At 35.6% G+C, this 19,361-nt stretch overlaps 1 protein-coding gene across 1 annotated transcript in view; it reads right to left on the reverse strand.

Annotated features, from left to right (window-relative positions):
• Positions 1–2,352: 2,352 nt before the first annotated feature.
• KIF18A (kinesin family member 18A) overlaps positions 2,353–19,361 on the reverse strand; it is a 31,752-nt gene continuing 14,743 nt past the window's right edge. The window contains exons 12-17 of the mRNA XM_064656981.1: positions 18,887–19,008; positions 18,472–18,710; positions 8,431–8,896; positions 7,576–7,680; positions 4,618–4,727; positions 2,353–2,946 (exon numbers count right to left, since the gene is read on the reverse strand). Coding sequence (XP_064513051.1) covers positions 2,798–2,946; positions 4,618–4,727; positions 7,576–7,680; positions 8,431–8,896; positions 18,472–18,710; positions 18,887–19,008 — 1,191 coding nt within the window. The 3' untranslated portion in view covers positions 2,353–2,797. The remainder of the gene's footprint in view (positions 2,947–4,617; positions 4,728–7,575; positions 7,681–8,430; positions 8,897–18,471; positions 18,711–18,886; positions 19,009–19,361) is intronic.

Below are 19,361 nucleotides of genomic sequence, written 5' to 3' on the forward strand. Positions count from 1 at the left end.
TTCATGTGTGATCTTAATCACAGAATCACAGAAGAATCCAAGTTGGAAGAGACACACAAAGATCGTCAGAATCCAACTCTTTGCCCTGCACAGGACAGCCCCAAGAATCACACCATTTCGTATAATCTCTAGAAATCTATAGGTGTCTCTGGATATGAGCTTGCACAAGTCTTTGTTTACTATGAGGGTAACATAGCTTGTCACAATTCTACAAAAAGCAACGCATGTGATTTTTGAATTGCCTTTCAACGTGCCTATACATGAAGCACCAACACGCTGAAGCACAGCTGTGCAGGCATACATGCAGTTAGAGGTAGCCTCTCCAAAGGAATAACCAGAATATTTGCTATTTGTGTGCTTAGTAAAGAAAATCATGTCTTGCAAAATGTGTATGAAGATGCAGAGTCCCTTATAAGTGGCACAGTCCCTACAGCCTCAATGACAACTGCATTGTTCTTTCCCCTGTATCCAGCTCCATCCCCAGTAAGGAATATTGACAGCCTCTCGAGCCTGTGCTTCACATAGCTCCTATAAATTCACTTTCATGCAGTGACAATAAGCAAGTAAATGAGTCACAGTACAAACTATACCCTACAGCCTTTGTCTGTTTTCCTAAGAATTTCCCAGTGGAACGAGATCTTAACATCCTTTTCACACTTGCAACACCCGACATGATTTAACCCTGCATGGCATGACAGAGTGAAATCAATGAAATGTATACTTCAGATAAATACTATTACTTAAATCAGTTTGTAAAGACAGGCCAACAGGTAACAGTCAAAGCAGATTGGCAAGAAAATGAAATTAATTATATCATACCTCCACTGCTTCCCAAATACTCTTTGCCTTCCACCTAACTGGCAATCTGACAAGAAGTTATCAGGCACTGAAAAGTTATGAAAAGTTCTGCGTCAGCACTGTGTGTTGAATGTGCTCTGAAGCACTTCCTGCTCATGAAGTCTAGATGTGTTCACAGTATGTAACAAAAGAAATGTACAATAGTGCAGAATATTACTCAACAGCAATCTAAAATACAAAAATCCTGCTTCAATCTGCTATAATCTCTGGCAACATTTTGTTTATGCTAGTTATGTATACCTAGCTATCAAATGTATAATCAACATCTGAATCACTTCTCATGTCAGTGTGGTAATTTCCTCAACATATATTTTTTTTTATGTCCCTGGAAAAGTGTTGCAAGTCAGTTGAACCAATTCCACTCAAGGGTATGCAGAACACATGAAGAAAGGATGAGATCCCATCAGTTTTGTGTTGTGACTATCAAAATGGTGCATGCACGAGCCTGTCTAAAAATCTTTCAAAATAGCTATGAACATTTATGTGCAAGTCTTACATACCACAAGACCAACAAATGTCACAACTATATTTACAAGCAAAACCCAACATGTCTCTTGCAGATGTGAAGCAGTACCAATAAAACAAGCTCCCTGTGCACGTTTTATATTAAACACTAAGAATTTGAAAGAGATCCCATAAATAAAAAATGGTCTCTACAACTTTAGCTGTATGAGGCACCAAAATAATAAAATTCATTCCAAAATCTTTTTGTTTATTATGATAGGGAAATATTAAAATGACCCTCCCCCTTAATTCTACTGAAATTACATCACCTTGCTAAGCAGGCAAGTTCCAAATTCTAGTTTTTAGGTTTAGAACTACGTTCATAGAAGCCTTTTCCAGAGCCAATATTTTCTCAGTTCTCATTACACTACCAGTTAGATTCCATGCTCACCACAACCATATCACCTATATCCCTTTAAAATGCACACAGGAGGATTCAGTTCCTCTCATCTCGCTTGGTATTTTTAACTTGTAATGCCTATTTCTTAAGGAATTAGTCCTTCCTCTTTGAACTTCCCCAGGGAAGATTTCTTCTGCAACATTGCCTGCTCCTCCCAGAAGTGGTCCTGAAAACTTATACAGGCAGTTCCCATTTCCTTCTTCAGAAGCCCCTGAAAGATGTCCCTCCAATGTGTTGAGAGTAAATTCTGCAGTGTACTTCATGGCTGGGCTGCAAGCTCCTTGCTTCAGAGAGCTGCCTCTGGTTACTGGACTTCTTCCTCTGGTTTTCCTTAGTTTGGGGAAATTCATATGCTTACATTTGCACAGATCAAACACACTAGAACAATGCTCCTAAGGCCAGGAAGACTGTCAAGGTTACAGTACAACTATACATAAATTACTCTGTTTCTGAATATTAATAATTTACTAGAAGATACAAATACATGTAGTTTATAATGTAACAGCACTTGTCAAAATTGGACATTTTTCATAAGAGAAGAGGAAAAAAAATACATTTTTGTTAGAAACACAATTCACATTATACTGCTCTTAATGAACGTAAAAATTTATTTGAAGTAATTAACACACCTATTTACAGCTGAATTAAATTGAAAAAACAGAACAGAAACATTTACAACCAAGTAACAGACTAAAAACCAGAAAGACAAAAAAAATTAAAAACAATTTTTGTAAATATTTTTCTGTCTCTTGGCACTACATATGTTATCATCAATAGATGCTAAAAATCTAAAGATAAACTGGCATCTTAGTGCTGAGCATGAATGTGTTCTAATATTAACATCTGTTATTTGCTTCCAAATGAAAAACAATTTTAACATAAGGAAGCTCCAACAAAAATAATTTAGGGGGTCAAACCAAGTTTTCTAACACGTGCATCGAAAAAATTCTCAATTATTTACAAGAGGAAAACGAGAGTCACCCTCTTCTCACTTGCTATCTATCAGTCCTGCTTCAAATGTGGAAGAGCTCAGAACTAAATCCTATTTTTCTTCTTGGAAACGTGAAGTAAAAGATCTTTTGATGTCCTTGATTTAAGGCCCAATGTGACATTTCCTTGAGAAAAGCTTTTAAGGAAGTTTCTTGGCATATCCTGTTCTTGCTTCCTGCTCTTCATTTTCATTTCTAGTGAAAAAAGAAATGCTATTAGAAACAGGGAGACACTCATTCAATAAACATAAGTAGAATTTGGCTAACCTGGACCTCCTTTTCAGAATATGCCTAAGAATTTTTACACATATTTCTTGCCCTTATTGAAAGCCTAATTTTGATGCACAAAAATATAATCACTCTCAGCTCAGTAATCCAGTGTGTTAATTGCTTAGAAAGTCCAATGATTAGACTCTTAATTGACATGAGATGCTACTAAAAAGGCACAGTGGTCTACACAAAGACGTAGAAGTATGCAAAAATGTTATTAATCCTTACTATTATAGAATAGTATTGAAAAATGAATACTATGCCATTAGAGGAAGTTTTGTCTATTTAATCTGAAAACAGCTCTTCCTCTTGGGAATTTAGTTATGGTTTATTCTTCTCTTTTGAAAACAAATTGTATTTTTTGTTCAGTTAAACTTTGAAGAATCAAAAAATCTATTCCCTATTTCAGATTGTGGTGCTTCATTACATAGTTTCTTAATTCCTGAGTAGTGACTGACTTCGGTAACTTCCTAAACCAGTCTTTAGTAGTAGATATTGATAATGATGTAACTGTGTATGCACTTTGCCAAATAACAACTATTTGTTAGGCAAAGTTTAGAATCATATTTTCAGTTTCTAGAAAGTTTACTGTAATACAACCTCAACATCTCTCATGAATGCAAAATAACACATTTTCATATATACTTGCTCCCTCACATCAGTTTTTGTTTAAAAACATGTGTGTGCTGTAAAAACCAGTGTATTGCCTGTGCTATTCCATAAGAACAGCAGACTAAAAACTTTAAACTGTCTTGGATCTCCTCTTAACAGCCCAATAAGATCATTAAGCGTATTTCTGAAGATAGAGACAGGAGTCAACTGGGTAGAGATGAAATGAAAATTGTAAGGATTTAGTGCATTAAAATCTGCTGCAGGTGCCAAGCAACTTAGTGCCATGCACTAGGAAAGGCAGAGGTTTTTATAAAATTGTGAACAAAAGACATTTGTGAACGTGGTCTGAAAAAAGTATTTGTAACTTCCACATTTTGTTACAGTTCTCCCAGAGAGAGGCCATGTAATTGTAGCAGACTTCCATAGAATACAACCTGCTAGTGTTTTTATCAGCAATATATTACAAGTAAAATAATTCCTATATACTGCTTTAAAATAATTTTTTCCTCAGTTATTGTTTTTGCCCAAAATAGCCCCAAATTTTAAGCAACAGACCTCTGAAGAAACCTGTACCTGTTAAAACAAATCAGTGTGGTGTCGTAAAACAAAGCAAGCAATTAAAAACAGGCACGGTAATTATTAGAGGATTTTACTTCTTGATGAACCACACTCGTGCAAAGACAAAATTAGTAATAAAGTTCACCAAATTTCTCAACAAGTACACAAACAATTTTAGGTTTGGTTTTCCCCAACAACCTCGTAGCAATATTGAATTTTGCTGAGATATCAACTTAGATAACCGGGTCAGACACTGAGATGCTTGTTTTTAATGGACACACTATTCAAACTGATGGCTTCGCGTGCTAACACAGCGACACGTGCTATCGAATTAACAAACCCTTGAGCAGCCACCCTGATTTTGCACCTCCTAAACAAACAAACAGCTACCAGTGCAGCGTCACACACTCGAGTTTTGACACCTACCAGAGCCCTGGGGCACTCGCAGAGCTGCCTGGCCCAACAGGATGTCCTGCCGGACGCGTTTCGCAGCCACGGGGTCCTGCAGGCCGCCCGACACCGTGTTGGATGTGGAACTGCTAAAGGAGCCAGCAAAGAGTTTCCTTTCAGTCCAGTCATTAACCTCTATTACAGCAGTTTAGGCCTTGCTATGCAGAAACACTTTAAGTGATATTATCCAATCGTAACAGAACGCTAAGAAGAAACTAATTTATTGTGCATATCTAGGGATATTATTCCTCTTTTCCCTCTTTGAAACATTCTTGTAAATTTTTAAACTGTGAAAATAAGAACTAACGTTGCCAATTAAATGTCAAAATGCAGAACAATATGCCACAGTTTTTTTGGGAAATCACAGAAGCCAGTTTGGTGGTCACCACACATAAATGATAGTAAGAAATAATCTTCAGGCGTGTTACGAAATCCTTGAAATGACCAAGCTGTGTTTATGAAACAAATCACATTTTTTTATTGCTACAATAATTTTTCTATAGCCTCCAACACAGTTGGAGGGGGAGGCTTCATGGCAGACAATACTTTTTAGCTAAGCTGCAAGAAAGCTGTTATAGCTTCAAATTCATTAAGACAAAACCTCTATATTTTAAAGCCTTTTATGTGATGGACTTAAGGCCTACAGTGAAAATTATGAACCTATCTGATCTCACCCTTTTGCAATTGCCTCACTAACTTCCTCAGTTCCACTCTACAAGACAGCCTCATAAACAAGCTAATTGTATTTACGTCCCAAGTTTCTATGCTTTTCCTGTTCTCATAATAAATATTGTATTGTTACCACTTTATAGTCCCCTAAGTTACACTAACTTTCTTAATAATAATTTCCTGCCTAAATGAAAATATACAGCAAGCAGCAAAGACTAAGATTTGCCTTGTGCCAGTCCTGAAAATCTATTCATGCTTACTTCTTGAAGAGAACTTATGCCAATAAGGATTTAATGTGATTTGGTAAAGTAGTCTCTATTACGACTGACTTTTTTCTTATCCATTGTCCTCAAAATATGACTGTTTGAAATTATATTTCTAAGGTAGACAATATGTCTGAAATTTACATTTTTATTCTAATGTGAGTAGGAGCTGAATGAGTGAACCACTTCATGAACCACTTCAAAGAGGGACAGCATTAGAGAGAAAACGGGGAAAAAGTAAAGAAGAGAAAGGAAAGGAGGCTCTATCTGAAAAATAAGAGCATATTCCTTCCCTCCTTCACAAATAAGTTTTCATTCCTTTGCTTCATCACCAACCACTAGACAAAACCATAAATAATTTTGGTTTACAGACGATTTACAGTCTGAGGCAGAAGAAATAATCCCTATAAAAGGAATAAAAAGTTGTGGGATTTTCCTGTAGTGGTATTCTAACTTCAGAACTGGGAAATACATGCTTGAGACACAGAAGAAACAAGATGAACAGAAAGAACTAGTCTTCTGGGAAGAAATAAGCATCTGTATGTCTTGAAATCATTACATAGTTATTACAAAAAGAGTAGTCCAAAAGTTTGTCTTGGAACTTTTACCTTAGGACTAGAGAAATCAGGCTCCAAAAGTTCCAATACCTCTCCCTAAAGGAATCTAGAAAAAACTAGCTTGGTTTCAGAGAGCACATAATTTATTCTGCTAAATTCATAATGAGTTATTTGAAAAATAGGAAGTATGAACAGTGCCTCTTCTCTCATTCTAGAGCAATACAGTTTATTTCTCATCCAAGCAAAACAGCTTAGAACAGTATTTGATAACAATTAGAACAGCAACATGAAACTGGACCAGGTGGATTTGTGATCTTCTAGGAAGATTCTCTGTCTCAAAGTTGATAATTTAAAAAAAGGTACTTAAGTTTCTTCCACATCCTGTGACCTCTCTATAGAACTTGTTCCTACAGTCCTGAAATATTCTTCAGAAGACTCATATGGTGGTAGCTCCACTCACTGTCTGGCAACTCATATAATGATTTTAAAAAAAGGTTGTGTCAAATTTTGCTTTTGGAAATAGAAAATAGGAAAGAAAAAAATGCAAAAAGCTGTTTCATCAGTACTAATCAGGTTTTAAATAAATTAAAAAAACCCACAAAAAAACCAAACAGAAAACCCACAAAAACACAATTCTACTTAGTGTCTATTCAGTTTCAGCTTTTCTGCTGTTCCTACTAACAAGCCTCTTTCAGGGTCATAAAACAGATGTGATGATATGGAAGTTTTTCCTAGAGCAGACCACAAGAACAAAGCCACAGTATTTGAGACTGAAAATTAATTACTGGGAAAAAAAAAAGCTGACCAAATAAGTATTGTCATATATTTTTTTTCCTCTGCTTTCTGTTGCATGGATCAATTTTTCCTATATGGTAATAATTCTTTTTCTTTTCACACGTTGTTAAAGTACAATAACAGTGCAAATTGATAGTAAGGTTCATTCTTTATACTTTTCAAGTGTTGCATACATATTATATATAGTAAAAAAAAAAGAAAAAGGCTTATTTTGTTTTAATGTGCAATGATGGCTGGATCATATAAAGACCTTTTGATATTTTCTAATATGTTCCAGCAAAGGCAGAACATTTTCAAACAAATCAGAGATTTAATTGATGATGGAATTTCTCTTTTCAGAATTATGTGTCATCTTTCTATTTTGAGTAGGCAGCAGGTACACAAGACATAGTAGTTTATCGCTATTAAAACAGAAGTTCCTAAATCAAGAGTTAAAAAAAAAAATAAAAAGAAAAGAAAGTGTACTGAACTTGCCAGGAAAATAAAGAAAATTGAATTGAATTCAAATGTCTTTGAATCAGAACACGTCATCTGCACGTTCAGATGACTTGTAGAAGATGTTTTCAGATTTGAAATGTCATACTGAAACTGAAGTAAGAACACAAATGAATACAAACTCATCTTGTATAGAAGAGTTCGTTTAATCTTACCTTAATACCTTCCTTTTTCTCTGAGCAGCAGAAGTCATTGCCATATATGAGGGCTTCTCAAATGCTGATGCAGAATTTTTGTTTTTTAAGGAAGCAAGATCAAGCCTGAAATCACAGAATCATAGAATCAGCTGGGTTGGAAGGGACTTCCGAGATCATCAAGTCCAACCCTTGATCCACTACCGCTGTGGTTACTAGACCATGGCACTAAGTGCCACATCCAGTCTCTTTTTAAAAATCTCCAGGCATGGAGAATCTACTGCTTCCCTGGGCAGCCCATTCCAATGTCTGACCACCCTCTCTGTAAAGAAATTCTAATATCTAACCTAAACCCACCCTGGCACAACTTGAGACCATAAAAGAATTATGCTTTTGTAGAACACATTCTTAGTAAAACTGAAGTGAATTTGTTCTTAACCGTAAATATATGCTGAGCTGGAAACCAAAACTGGAAATTCATTTCACTGATATTACTTGAGGCAGCTTTGCAGACTTCACACAAGCATGGCATCTCTCAGTGTGGAGAGGTTAAGTGTCCATTTTACAGACTAGAAACAGAAGGCTGAGAGGAAGCAGCTCGCCTGGAGCACCACAACCAATTTCAAAAGCGCTCTATTTCTTTTCAGTACCTATCTTATAAAATAGGATGAGCTTCCAACTTTATCTGTTGTCACTAACACACCACTGTTTTCAAATAATGGCAGAATTGAATCGGATATTGGTCAAAACTGAGGGTTTGATTTTCAAAACGCTGCATTGACAAATAAAACGGACATAAATGGAAAAACCCAGCTGTAAAGATGCACGGGATTAAATTATTTGGTAATATTTCTTGCCCACATATGAGGAAAATACCTTTGCTGTGACTCCTTCACGGGTGAGTACGTGGGCGTTTCAGTTGCTTCGTCTGTGCCTTCGTGGAGGATTATTGTTGAGTTCATGATGGCTTCGCTGCACTCGGGGATCGCATCCTGTGTCGTGTCCATAACACTGGCCTTTGGCACTGGTGTATCTGTGCCTTGGGCACTGACCTCCTTGAGGTCTGCAAGGTGCAGAGCCTTCTTTATCACAGCCTCTGTGCAACAGCTCTGTGCTGGCTTTCGGCAAGATTCCGGGGTGTACACTATGGGGTGGACTTCCTTGGCGAGAGAATCCTCCAGGTGCTGCAGACTGGATGGCTTGGATGCAGCTGGACTTTGAGCTGCTACTGGAGAGTCCATTAGCTTCCTCCTCGTTCTTTTCTGTGGTGGTTCTGTATATTCTAATACTTTTGGTGCATTTTTAGTCGTTTCCTGCGATGGTGTACAGGTACAAGAGGTACCTGTGAAACACAAGTAACAATGGTTACCACACCGACCTATACCTACTGCTCAGATCTTGCTTTTTCCCTCCTCTTCCCTACTGAGACAGAAGTTATCAGAAAACTTAGCTGAAATTATTACAAACACTATTTCATTTACATATTTGATCATACAAATGAAATTATTTCTATTGCAGCATGGTCTAGATGGTGCTTGTTCTGTGACACTCAAAGTATTATAAATATGCATAGGTTGGTGTAGTTAATTCCAGAGATAATATAAATAATCACAAGGAAGATATGACACATGACAAGAGGAAATGGAATAGTAAGAGTATTGAAAATGCTCACATTATCATGACAAAACTCATATTTTAAGATGGTACAATCACAGTAATCTAAGCCGACTTCTGATCACAGTCATTTTTTCCTCAGCAGGTACCATGCAGAATAATGAGAGGTTCTTGTAAAAGGAAGGACATAGAACCACTTAAGAGGGACAAAATTCTCTGACATTGCAAAAGAGAATGTAGGGTTTTGGAAAAGGGAAAACAAAGAAGTCACTTGGATTCTGTCATCCTAATGCATCAATTGTGTGGAGCAAAGCTCTTTAACACCTCCCCATGCCCTCAAAAATAAAGCAAGCAATGTAGCAGTAACTGGCCATTCTCATTCATCTTGATTTAAATAATTTTTCTTGAAATGTTATAATATTTCTATTTTCAAGCAGGTGGTAGTAAAGGTAATGTCCAAAGTAAGACAGAAATGGCCTTTTTTAATTCAAGTTTTCAGTAAAGGAGAGTCATTTTAAGACACAGCTCACTGTTCATACAGTTAGGCAAGTGGTGACTTACACAGTTAACAACAAAAAATTAAGGAATTTTTTAAAAAAATAAATCAAGAGCAGGAGAGGGTTGTCAAAACCCCAAGTGCTTCTATATTTAACTTCCAGTGCAAATTTAAGAAGTGAAGCCTAGTATCCTTAAAATGCCTATGGATTGGCTCCACTTCAGCTGGCAGCCACAGCTTCATACTTCTCTTTTCTGCATTGCCTACTACATGCCTATAAGCAACTAAACTGCAAAAAGAATTCCTGCTTTTTAAATTGCTGCAAGTTACTCAGGAATTAGCTATGGTATTCCTACAGCAGTGATGATAAATATTTATTTCTTCTAAAATTTCATTTTATTTTTGCCTCAGAGTAAGAAAGTTATTTTGAACTCCTCAGTCTGAATGCTTCTATAGTTCTCTCTCATGTGTTAGCACTTAGGGCATTTTAGCTGTTCCAAAAAAGTCCTTTGAAGAGGAGGAAGATTGATTAGAAACACGTATGTATTGCATTATTCTACCTCCACAAGTTTGATTTCTTACAGAAAACAAGGCTTAAATGATTGTAGTCTTTTCTCTGTTTACCACTTCTCAGCCCCCATTTAATTTTAACCTCATTGCTCAGTTGCAACTCAATTTGCCAAGATGCTTTAAGAATGCCAGTTCCCCAAGAAATCAGATATCTTATGGAAAAGACCCAAAAAAGATCCTCTTTGAAGGAAAGGTGATGAAGGATGATCCCAGCACCTACACCCTTTGGTACCAGACACGCCATAGGATGGATTCCTCATGCCCAGCTATGAGATTATGCTCAATCAGAAGATACAAAATAGAGTTATAAGGAGAGAGCTAAGGATTTAAAGATTACAATGAGACCCAGACCTGTTCTAGGAGGAGGGAACAGGTAGTATCAAAGTGTGTACAAGTAACAAGTAAATTAGATGCTAATATATAGGCCACAAATCTATTCTGTGTTGCCAGAACTTAATTCGATGACAACACCATTGCAAAAAAAAAAGCAAACATTTATTCCTCACTCAAGGGCGCAGTTTCAGAATGAACAACGTTTAAAGCACTATGGTTCAACAAATATGTAACACCTTATCCAACAGTGCATAAGCAAGAAAGGCAGGTTAATTCAAGAGAAACTGTTTATGAGAAAAGACATCTGGACAATTACATGAACAATTACAATTCTATTATGCTACTTTCACTTTGAAGAAAGACACACATGGAAGACTCAGGCCCAAGAGGACGACCTGACATGAAATAACTGAATTGTGAATGTGTATGTGCGTGCCCATGTACAATTCACCTTACATATGTACAAGGTTTCTTTTTCATAAAATGCAAAATACGTTATTTTCTAATACCTTGTCTAATCCATGGTCAGCATTTACCAGGGGAAATGCAGAAGGTTGCTGGGACACAGTAGCTTGACTGTAATCTAAACACTAAGCTAATTCAGGATATTCTCCATGAGCAGCGGAATGGAAAGGGTAGTAAAACAGGGCCTGTGTGTTTCCCAATAAATCTTTACCTCTCCCTAAAATAACATAAGCCCACTGTGATGAAGACAGATTTCTCCAAAACTTGGTAGGACTTTGTTAGTAGCAAGCAAGAAACTTATTTATAAACATTTTAAAATATGTGCTCTCTGACACTATCAACAATGGTGTGCTTCATTCATGTGCTTGCTTTTTGTTTTAATGAGTACAATACATTCTTCAGTGTAAAAGACTAAAACATCTTTGAAAAAAAAAATAATTTCTAGTTATCACAACCAAAAATTGAAGGCAAAACCTTTTTTAAAAAGACTTTTGACAGCTTATAGTCTTAAATACAAGAATAAGCTTCATCTGATCTAGTGTTCGAAATAACTATCCATTAAACGCCTCAGGACACATTTAAAATATTCATTTATTAGGTTTTCCTCCTGCTTATATGCATCTGAATGTGTGTTTCGGGAAAAATAATGGTTAGAATTCTATTAGGCTGTTGTTACATTAGGACGGGGAGGTTTCAGTTTCAGAAAGTTTGCTTACTGTAAGACACTGAGGTTTTGCTAATGTCCTAAAGTTACTAGAAGGAAGTCTGATGGAGAAACATTTTGGTGGGAGTGCCAAGTCTTAGAAGCTTCTCCAGGCCTAAATATTGGAAGCATTTTTAAATTAACTGTAAATGCAAGCATTTAAATCCTGAACTAAATACGTAAAGAACAGAAAAGTACTGCCAATATAAATAATTTGATGAATTGCATCACAGTGAATGGCATTTCATACTGTAATACAAGTAAATTAATAACTAGTTACAGCAATTCTGTATAGGGCAAATATAAGTTGTTACTAAGAACCAACACCCATTTTTAAAGCCATTTTATTTCTAGAAATTTGGAAAGCATAAAAAATATTTAAGAAGTGTCCCTTCCCATTGCTTTTTGTGAGAATATTAGGTTACTCCTAACACAGTAAACAAGTAAACAAACATCACCAGCAACCTCATATTTAACTTGGTTTCACTAAACAACATAAACCAAATACGATGTGACAAAACCAACCCCAAAATTCCAACTCCTGTTTAACTTCTTGTTACACAGTATATGGCTCCAAACAGTTATGATCTAAAGGCAAACCAAAATACAGCTAGAAAAACATTTCTTTATTTTGAATATAAAGGATTGCCAGTGTTTTCTTATGAAGGAAGCAAGATCTTGAAGCTAGTTGCTAATTTTTTTGCAAATTCTTTTAAAAATTACCATTGAGAAGCCTAAATAAAATGAGCTCAGACAACAAAAGGTTCTACAAAAGCACTACTCCCATAAAGTGCTAAATACATGGTACTGAAGATGATACAGTGGTGGACCAAGTAGGGCTATTTGTATTTCCTTAAAGAACAAATCTAAATAGTTCCTGAATGGATGTCTAATGGTAATCATTAAGTGCTGTCATTATTTTCCTACTGATAGATAAACAACACACTCCAACTCTAAAGAAAATCTCCAAACCTGTTCCATAATATAAATAATTACATTTATGGTTTATATTTGCTTCACAGTTTTACAGCCAGTTCAATCTTTTGCATCATAATGATCATCATGATTCAGTAATATTATTTTTTATTTCATACACAAAAATGAATCACCATATACTTTAAAAAACATCAGCAGTTAACCTGATGGAGTTGCTTAAAAGAAAAATTTAGAAGTTATATTTCCTTAGATAGTGCTTTCAGCTACAATGCTTCTCTTTAAAACTAAGCATTATGCCAAATATATTTTAGGTAATAGATCGTGTTATTTGCTGATCTTTAATTTCAGGCTGATGTTTACATAAGATAATTGTCAGAATTCTTTAAAGTATAATTTTTCTTAAGAGGTTTACTCAGAAATCAAAAGCAAAAGCCATCCTCCACTAACCAATCACCCCCACCAAATGATATGAGGTGGTTTTGGCCCTTAGTTTGCCACATCATCTGTCCTAAAAGACTGCTCAGAAGTACTGATTTATTGGACCAGAAACACAGCAATATTAGATATCTACAGCCCTGTATGTTAAAAAAAAAGCAGAACGCGCTGTCTGTGAAACATGAGTCACAGCAAAAGTGAGCAGAGCTCATGACAAAACAACTCATGAATTGAGTTAGTTCTAATTGACATTAGGGACAAAATAACAGCCAAGACTTCTCTTCTTCTAGAACTCATGCTAATAACATGCATAAGGGGATTATGTCTGGAAACTGTGCTAAATTAAGTCTACCAGGTCGTTCTGCTAAAGTGATATCAAATATTAATGTATTCATTTCAATAAACATTTCTAGGCTACCACTGATTGATCCAATTACAATACTAATCATACATTTTCATTCTTTTAACAACTGACTCATGGAATTCCAAATTGCAAATGAGGTCTGGTCAATGCATTTCAATTATTTAATGTTCATACTCAAAAGCATCACTGTGATGACCAATTTCACTACAGGTTCACAGGCAAGAGCTGTGAACTGAAAAAGGCTAAAATGCAGGCTGCATTCTTGTGAGTCCCAGTGATCTGGGACTATTTTACTCAGCATGAGAAAAAAATACTTAGAAGTCACATAAGACAGTGTGAAAAGGCTTCTCTTTCCTATATACGAGACACACACTTCTACTTTTAATCAAGTCTTTTACTATGTACAATTACACCTCAATTTTTCCTGCCATACCAAGTAGAAAATTGACTTTACTTTCGGATGTTTGTGACAAGGGGAGGCAATGAATGCCTTGTCTTTTCTTTTTCACTTTCCTATAAATCAATTCCATTCTCTCAATGGTAATGTACAGTAAGGCTTCTGGAAATGGGATGCTTGAAACAATGCCAAGAACTTTCCCATTCACAGAAATACTTGCAAATACCAGTCAGAGCTTTCCACCCATCAGTCCACACTCTGAATACTGTATGGCTGTCCATTAATAAACACTCAAGAACGGGCACCTGAATACATTTTTAAATGAACTTGTTTTCATAGCCTGTGTTTTCCTTGATACAAACAGTTAAACTGTTCATAAGACTGCACATTTATGGTTACATGAAGCATACACAAGTTTAGATTAAACTTTTGACATATTTGTAAAAAAAGAGATATGGGAAAACTAACATTTTCTCTACAAAAAAAAATAATTCTAATTTATAATTAAGGTCAGAATTTTACAGAAGGTGTTTAAAGGTTTTAAAGTTTAAAGGAAAAAAAAATAGGAGGTGGTCAACTCCTGTCATGTGCTTTGGCAAAGCATATGAACTTTAATTAGCTTTCACTTGAAATCAAGAGTTTTTAAGCACAAGGAGGGACTATCTTGATATCTTGGACATAGAAACAGATATTGAATGATGGTCAGAGAGCACCTTGATCTTTTCCTCCCCCACTGTGACTTTATATTATTTAATATATAGGAGACTCTTTCCAATGAAGAAATCTTCATTAGAAACAAAGATTTAGGCATTACTGTGAATCAGCTCAAATTCTTTGCTATTTTGAAACTCCTAATAGATAGAAGGATCTTAATAAGGTAATATCAAAACCACTTTATACAATAAAGTAAGAACATTTAGAATATATTTCAAGAACGTATTTTTGTTGAAGACTTGTAACAAAACCTAGAATAAAAACCTTTTACCTTTGCTATCCTTCTCTTTACTCTTTTTAGGTTCTTTTTCCACATCAACTACTAGTTTAACTTCCTTCTTCAGAATCAGCTAGTGCAATGTAGTTAATTCCAAAGGAACACAGAAGAAGTTAAGGCCCTGCTTTCACAGCTTTTCCTACTCTGCAGAAATGATTTAGCAGCTTTGGCCTTTTGGAAGTGGTGCTTATAATCACAAAAGTTATTTATGTGACTTAAAGCATTTTAAATTTTATGTGAAAACACTCAATGACAATTCATTTGCATTTGGACATTGTCATGGTTCTCTCAACGAGCTGCAGGCAAAAAGTTTAGTGTCATTAAAAAAGTTCCTGCAATGATTACTGCCCCATGTTCTGCAACACCCAGAATTCAGCACTGGCTGAATTTAAATACAGATGGTTTTCTGAATCACTACCAATTTAAACACACAGCAACTAAACAGGAACTTGTAGTTTGTTAGTGACTGGAACTTCCAATTATGAATAAGGCACATGTACTACATATATCCCTAGATACTACCAAGTTTAACAAAAGAGATGTAATTATTTATTTCATAAGCTTACAGTGAAGAGGAACAAATATTTTCCTTGTAAGGTTTAGTATTTTCTACACGAGTACCATCTCATTTTTGCAGAGGGATTTTACCTCAAAAAAAAAAATAGTCTTTCAAATGTGTTCAAAAGTAATACATCACATTTGTTACTAGTAGACACTCTCTTCCTCAATCTAGATGCTCAACTTACGTTTCACATGAAACATTACATTGCCACCAATTAACTTTTGTATCCTCTCCCCCAAAATTTAGAAAAGAAACTTCGAGACACTAACACAAGGCAACATATATTAAATGGGAGATTAAAAAAAAAATTACTGCTCTCAACTTAGACCATGAAAAATAAGAACCAAGTCACAAAAACTGAAGTGCATTGCTCTTTCCTGCTGATAAGATGAAGGTCCGTGCAAAAATGTTAAATCTGAAATATGGATTTTTATACAAGGAATAATGACCACTGTGGTTTTTTGATTATTTTCTTTTTTTTTTTTTTTAACAATCTTGGAGCAAAACACTACTTCCTTCCCAATATCTTGAACAAATTATAAATAATAAAATATCAATGCACCAGAGGTGCAAGGGGATACGTATAAATCTTCCTTTTTATTTGTTCATTAAGTTCTTAGGTCAGCTCTTGCTAACATTTGCTAAGCATACTTCTGAAATGACTTTAGGAAGCAGGAATTGGATTCTTGAATAATTTATTTCATTTTAAAGGAAAAGAGAAATTACTACATCCTTCCTATTTCTGATCAGGATGCTGCCCTCGTATTACTTCGTATTTCCCCATGTTAATGTAATTTTTCTGACTTATGGGTTTTTTTTAAGAAATTAATTTCCATGACAATATCATTTAATAGTTCAACGTATTTTAAATATAAATTCAAACACACAATTGAAGAGGAGCTATTTAATTACATTTGTCTTGTGCTGAACAGAAAAAAATTTAAAGCACTGACAAGTGGATTACTTTTTTCCACCACAACTTCCAAGATGCATTGATACGACTGTATCAACACCAGTAAAATTTTAGGTAACGTTCCCTTAAAGGTTACAAAATTTCAGGGAGTTGTTTCTGCCATGTTTTATACTGCATCTAATTAGGGGGAAAGGAGTGAAAGTAACCTCTCCTATTTCCTTTTCCAAATAAAAAGACGCAAACAAAAAAATCACCGTGGTACCAAAAAAAGATTTCCATGGACATCTTCAGGCAAATACACAATTTACAGCCAAAGAAAGTCCATCTTAACTGAAAACTACAGTGTCCATTTACTTAGGGGAACATACAGTTCAATAATATTTAGAAAGAGAGAATAATTGGAATACCTGCACACAAGGTTTTCAAGACAACCTCTCAAATAATGTCTAATTATTTTAATGAAGTGAAATGCTCACGTCTTAACAGTTTGTGTAGAATTTAAATAAATACTCATTTTAGTGTTAATTTCAGTAAGAACAGATCAGGCCTCTTGCAACACAGGACTTCAAGAAAGGTGGAGAAGAAGCAGATTAATCAAGAACTCTAACAAAGCTTACTAGCATCAGGAATTAAAATTCACAATGGTAACCCACATGTAACAAAACAGAGCCACTACAATCAATACTTAGTTACAAAGGATATTACAGAGCTTCTGGATTAGCCTTTGGGTACATCTCCCTACCTATTCTGCCAAAAAAAAAAAAAAAAAAGTACCCCAAAAGCAAAAAAAGCCAGTATGTAAAAATATATGCCTATGATATAAAATAAATAACAACTTTCAACCCTGCTGAATGAATCCCTGACTAGCATGGGCAGAATAAGAAATGTAAGCAAGCAAGTCTGCAAACTTTCTTTCCCTTCTTTCTGAAAACACAAAAATAAACACACACTAAAAAGAAAACCCAATCCAAACTAAAAATCAACCAAAAACACCACTCATGCAAAAACCCCCAAAAAACTGTAGAACAGCCTGACATTCAACACAATCTGACCTTTACATTGCAGACAGTGAGACACTGGGTATCAACTATCTAGCATCATCTACAGTGACACAAACACATGCCAAAAATCACATATACACTTAATCAGAACAGAGGCAATAAATGGTTTTGACAAAATAAGTCTCAAGCTGTATAGAGGAAGAAAGCTAAAGAAAGGAGGGAACTAGTTTCACAGTTCTCCAGGGGTCAATGCTCTTTTATGACTACCAGCTTTTGAGAAGCTGAAGTAATATTTATCTGTTTTTCCCTGGTTACTTATGGATGTCTGTCAATGTTATGGATTAGTAGCTTTAATGAGAAAGTCCCAGTGTGTTGTGTGCTGTCTATCCAGAGCACAAGACAAGCATTGGCCCACAGCAGTTGCACTAAAGGCTGAGATTTTGCTTGTCATCCACCAGAACAGCACCTTGCATAAGGATTTTTCATCCCTTTTTTCACCCAGACTATGCTCCAGGGCAACTCACTTTACATCTAAAGGAGAAAATGCCAGCTATGTAGAGTTATAGAGGAAAAATGGGGCCATCAGGATACAGCAAACCAGTCAATTCCATGGTAGAAATGGTGAATGCTTTGATTCTTGGAAAAATAAATACTATAAAACTTTGTACTAAATTGATTGCAGGTGAACCTGTAATTAATACAAAATATCATCTCCCTCAAGGCTATCACTAGAAATTGTGCAAAGCTCTAGTACTTGCTTAACATTTCAAATCAGTCCAACAAAATTATAACTGACTGACACTATGATTCCTTTTCCATCAATATAATCTGAAAGATCTAAATGGAACTCTTAATAGCACTCACAGGATCTACAAACATTGATACGTGGGGTACGTTACAAGAAGAGGATGGAGTCATCTGTTGCAGTATGAATGAAAAAGTCATTGAAAAAGTTAACTTCTTTTCTACGTTCAATTAAGAATGGTGTATGATTTATAAAGAGTCTGAGGCTCAATTTTACATCTGGCTTCAATACTTGCACAAGTGTGCATCCACGGCCTTTATGGATGACATCTGGCTTCTGCAGAACACGTTAACAAGTTTTTCCAACAGAGAACAAATTAATTATACACTTACGGCACGGGGTGTTTGGTCTGCTCACAAGCTGTGGGAATGCAAAGATAGCTGACATGTCTACTTCGTGGTTTTGATTTTGATCCTTTTCTTCAGTCTGGTCAGCCCAAGCTACTGATTTTTGTCTTTGAATAAGCTGCTCAACCTCCCCAAACTCAGTCTCAGTTAAATCATTTGTCAACCCAGCTTCTTTCAAAGTCAGGTGTTGCTTGCGAAGAACGGGAAGCAAAGTATTTAGGACTCTGTAAAACAGCAAGAGGCAAGACAAGTTTGCTTCAGTAAACACAATTCTTACCCAGAAAACAAAAATAAATCTTGTTTCTGTTTCAATTTAAACTAAATTCTCTGAATAGGTCTTCTGAAGTTATAAGTGTCAGAACATAAAGTCTTATCACACCTGCCATGAAACCATACTTACTTTTCTGTTTGCTTATAATACTGGTCTTGAAGGGACATCAGAGCTAACATGTGCTTAATCTGTGCTTTCAGGTCCTGAACTTCTAGGTTTAAATGGCAATACTGCAGATCTTGACGAAGTTCCTTTGGGGAATTGGGAAGAAAAAAACCAAAATCAAACAACTGCACATCGAACTGATAGGTAAAAACTAAAATTTAAGCTAAAAAGTAATATTAATTCAACCAATATTGAAAAATAAATGTGGAGTGGAGCTGTATTATGATAAGGAAGTTTTATGGTAGAAAAGTATGAACTGTTTGATTTTTATTCACATGCATAAGTATTGCTTTGTAGATTCCTTTGACCAGTGGTGGGTGTGCTGCAATCAGCATTAAGAATCCAACAGGTACATGCTTACCTATGCAAGCCCAAAGACATCTTCGCCTTTTTTCCTGTATACTCACATACTTTATATCAATTATTAAACTGTTCTTAA

The sequence above is a fragment of the Pseudopipra pipra genome, chromosome 6, assembly GCF_036250125.1.
Source record: "Pseudopipra pipra isolate bDixPip1 chromosome 6, bDixPip1.hap1, whole genome shotgun sequence".
Classification (NCBI taxonomy): Eukaryota; Metazoa; Chordata; class Aves; order Passeriformes; family Pipridae; genus Pseudopipra; species Pseudopipra pipra.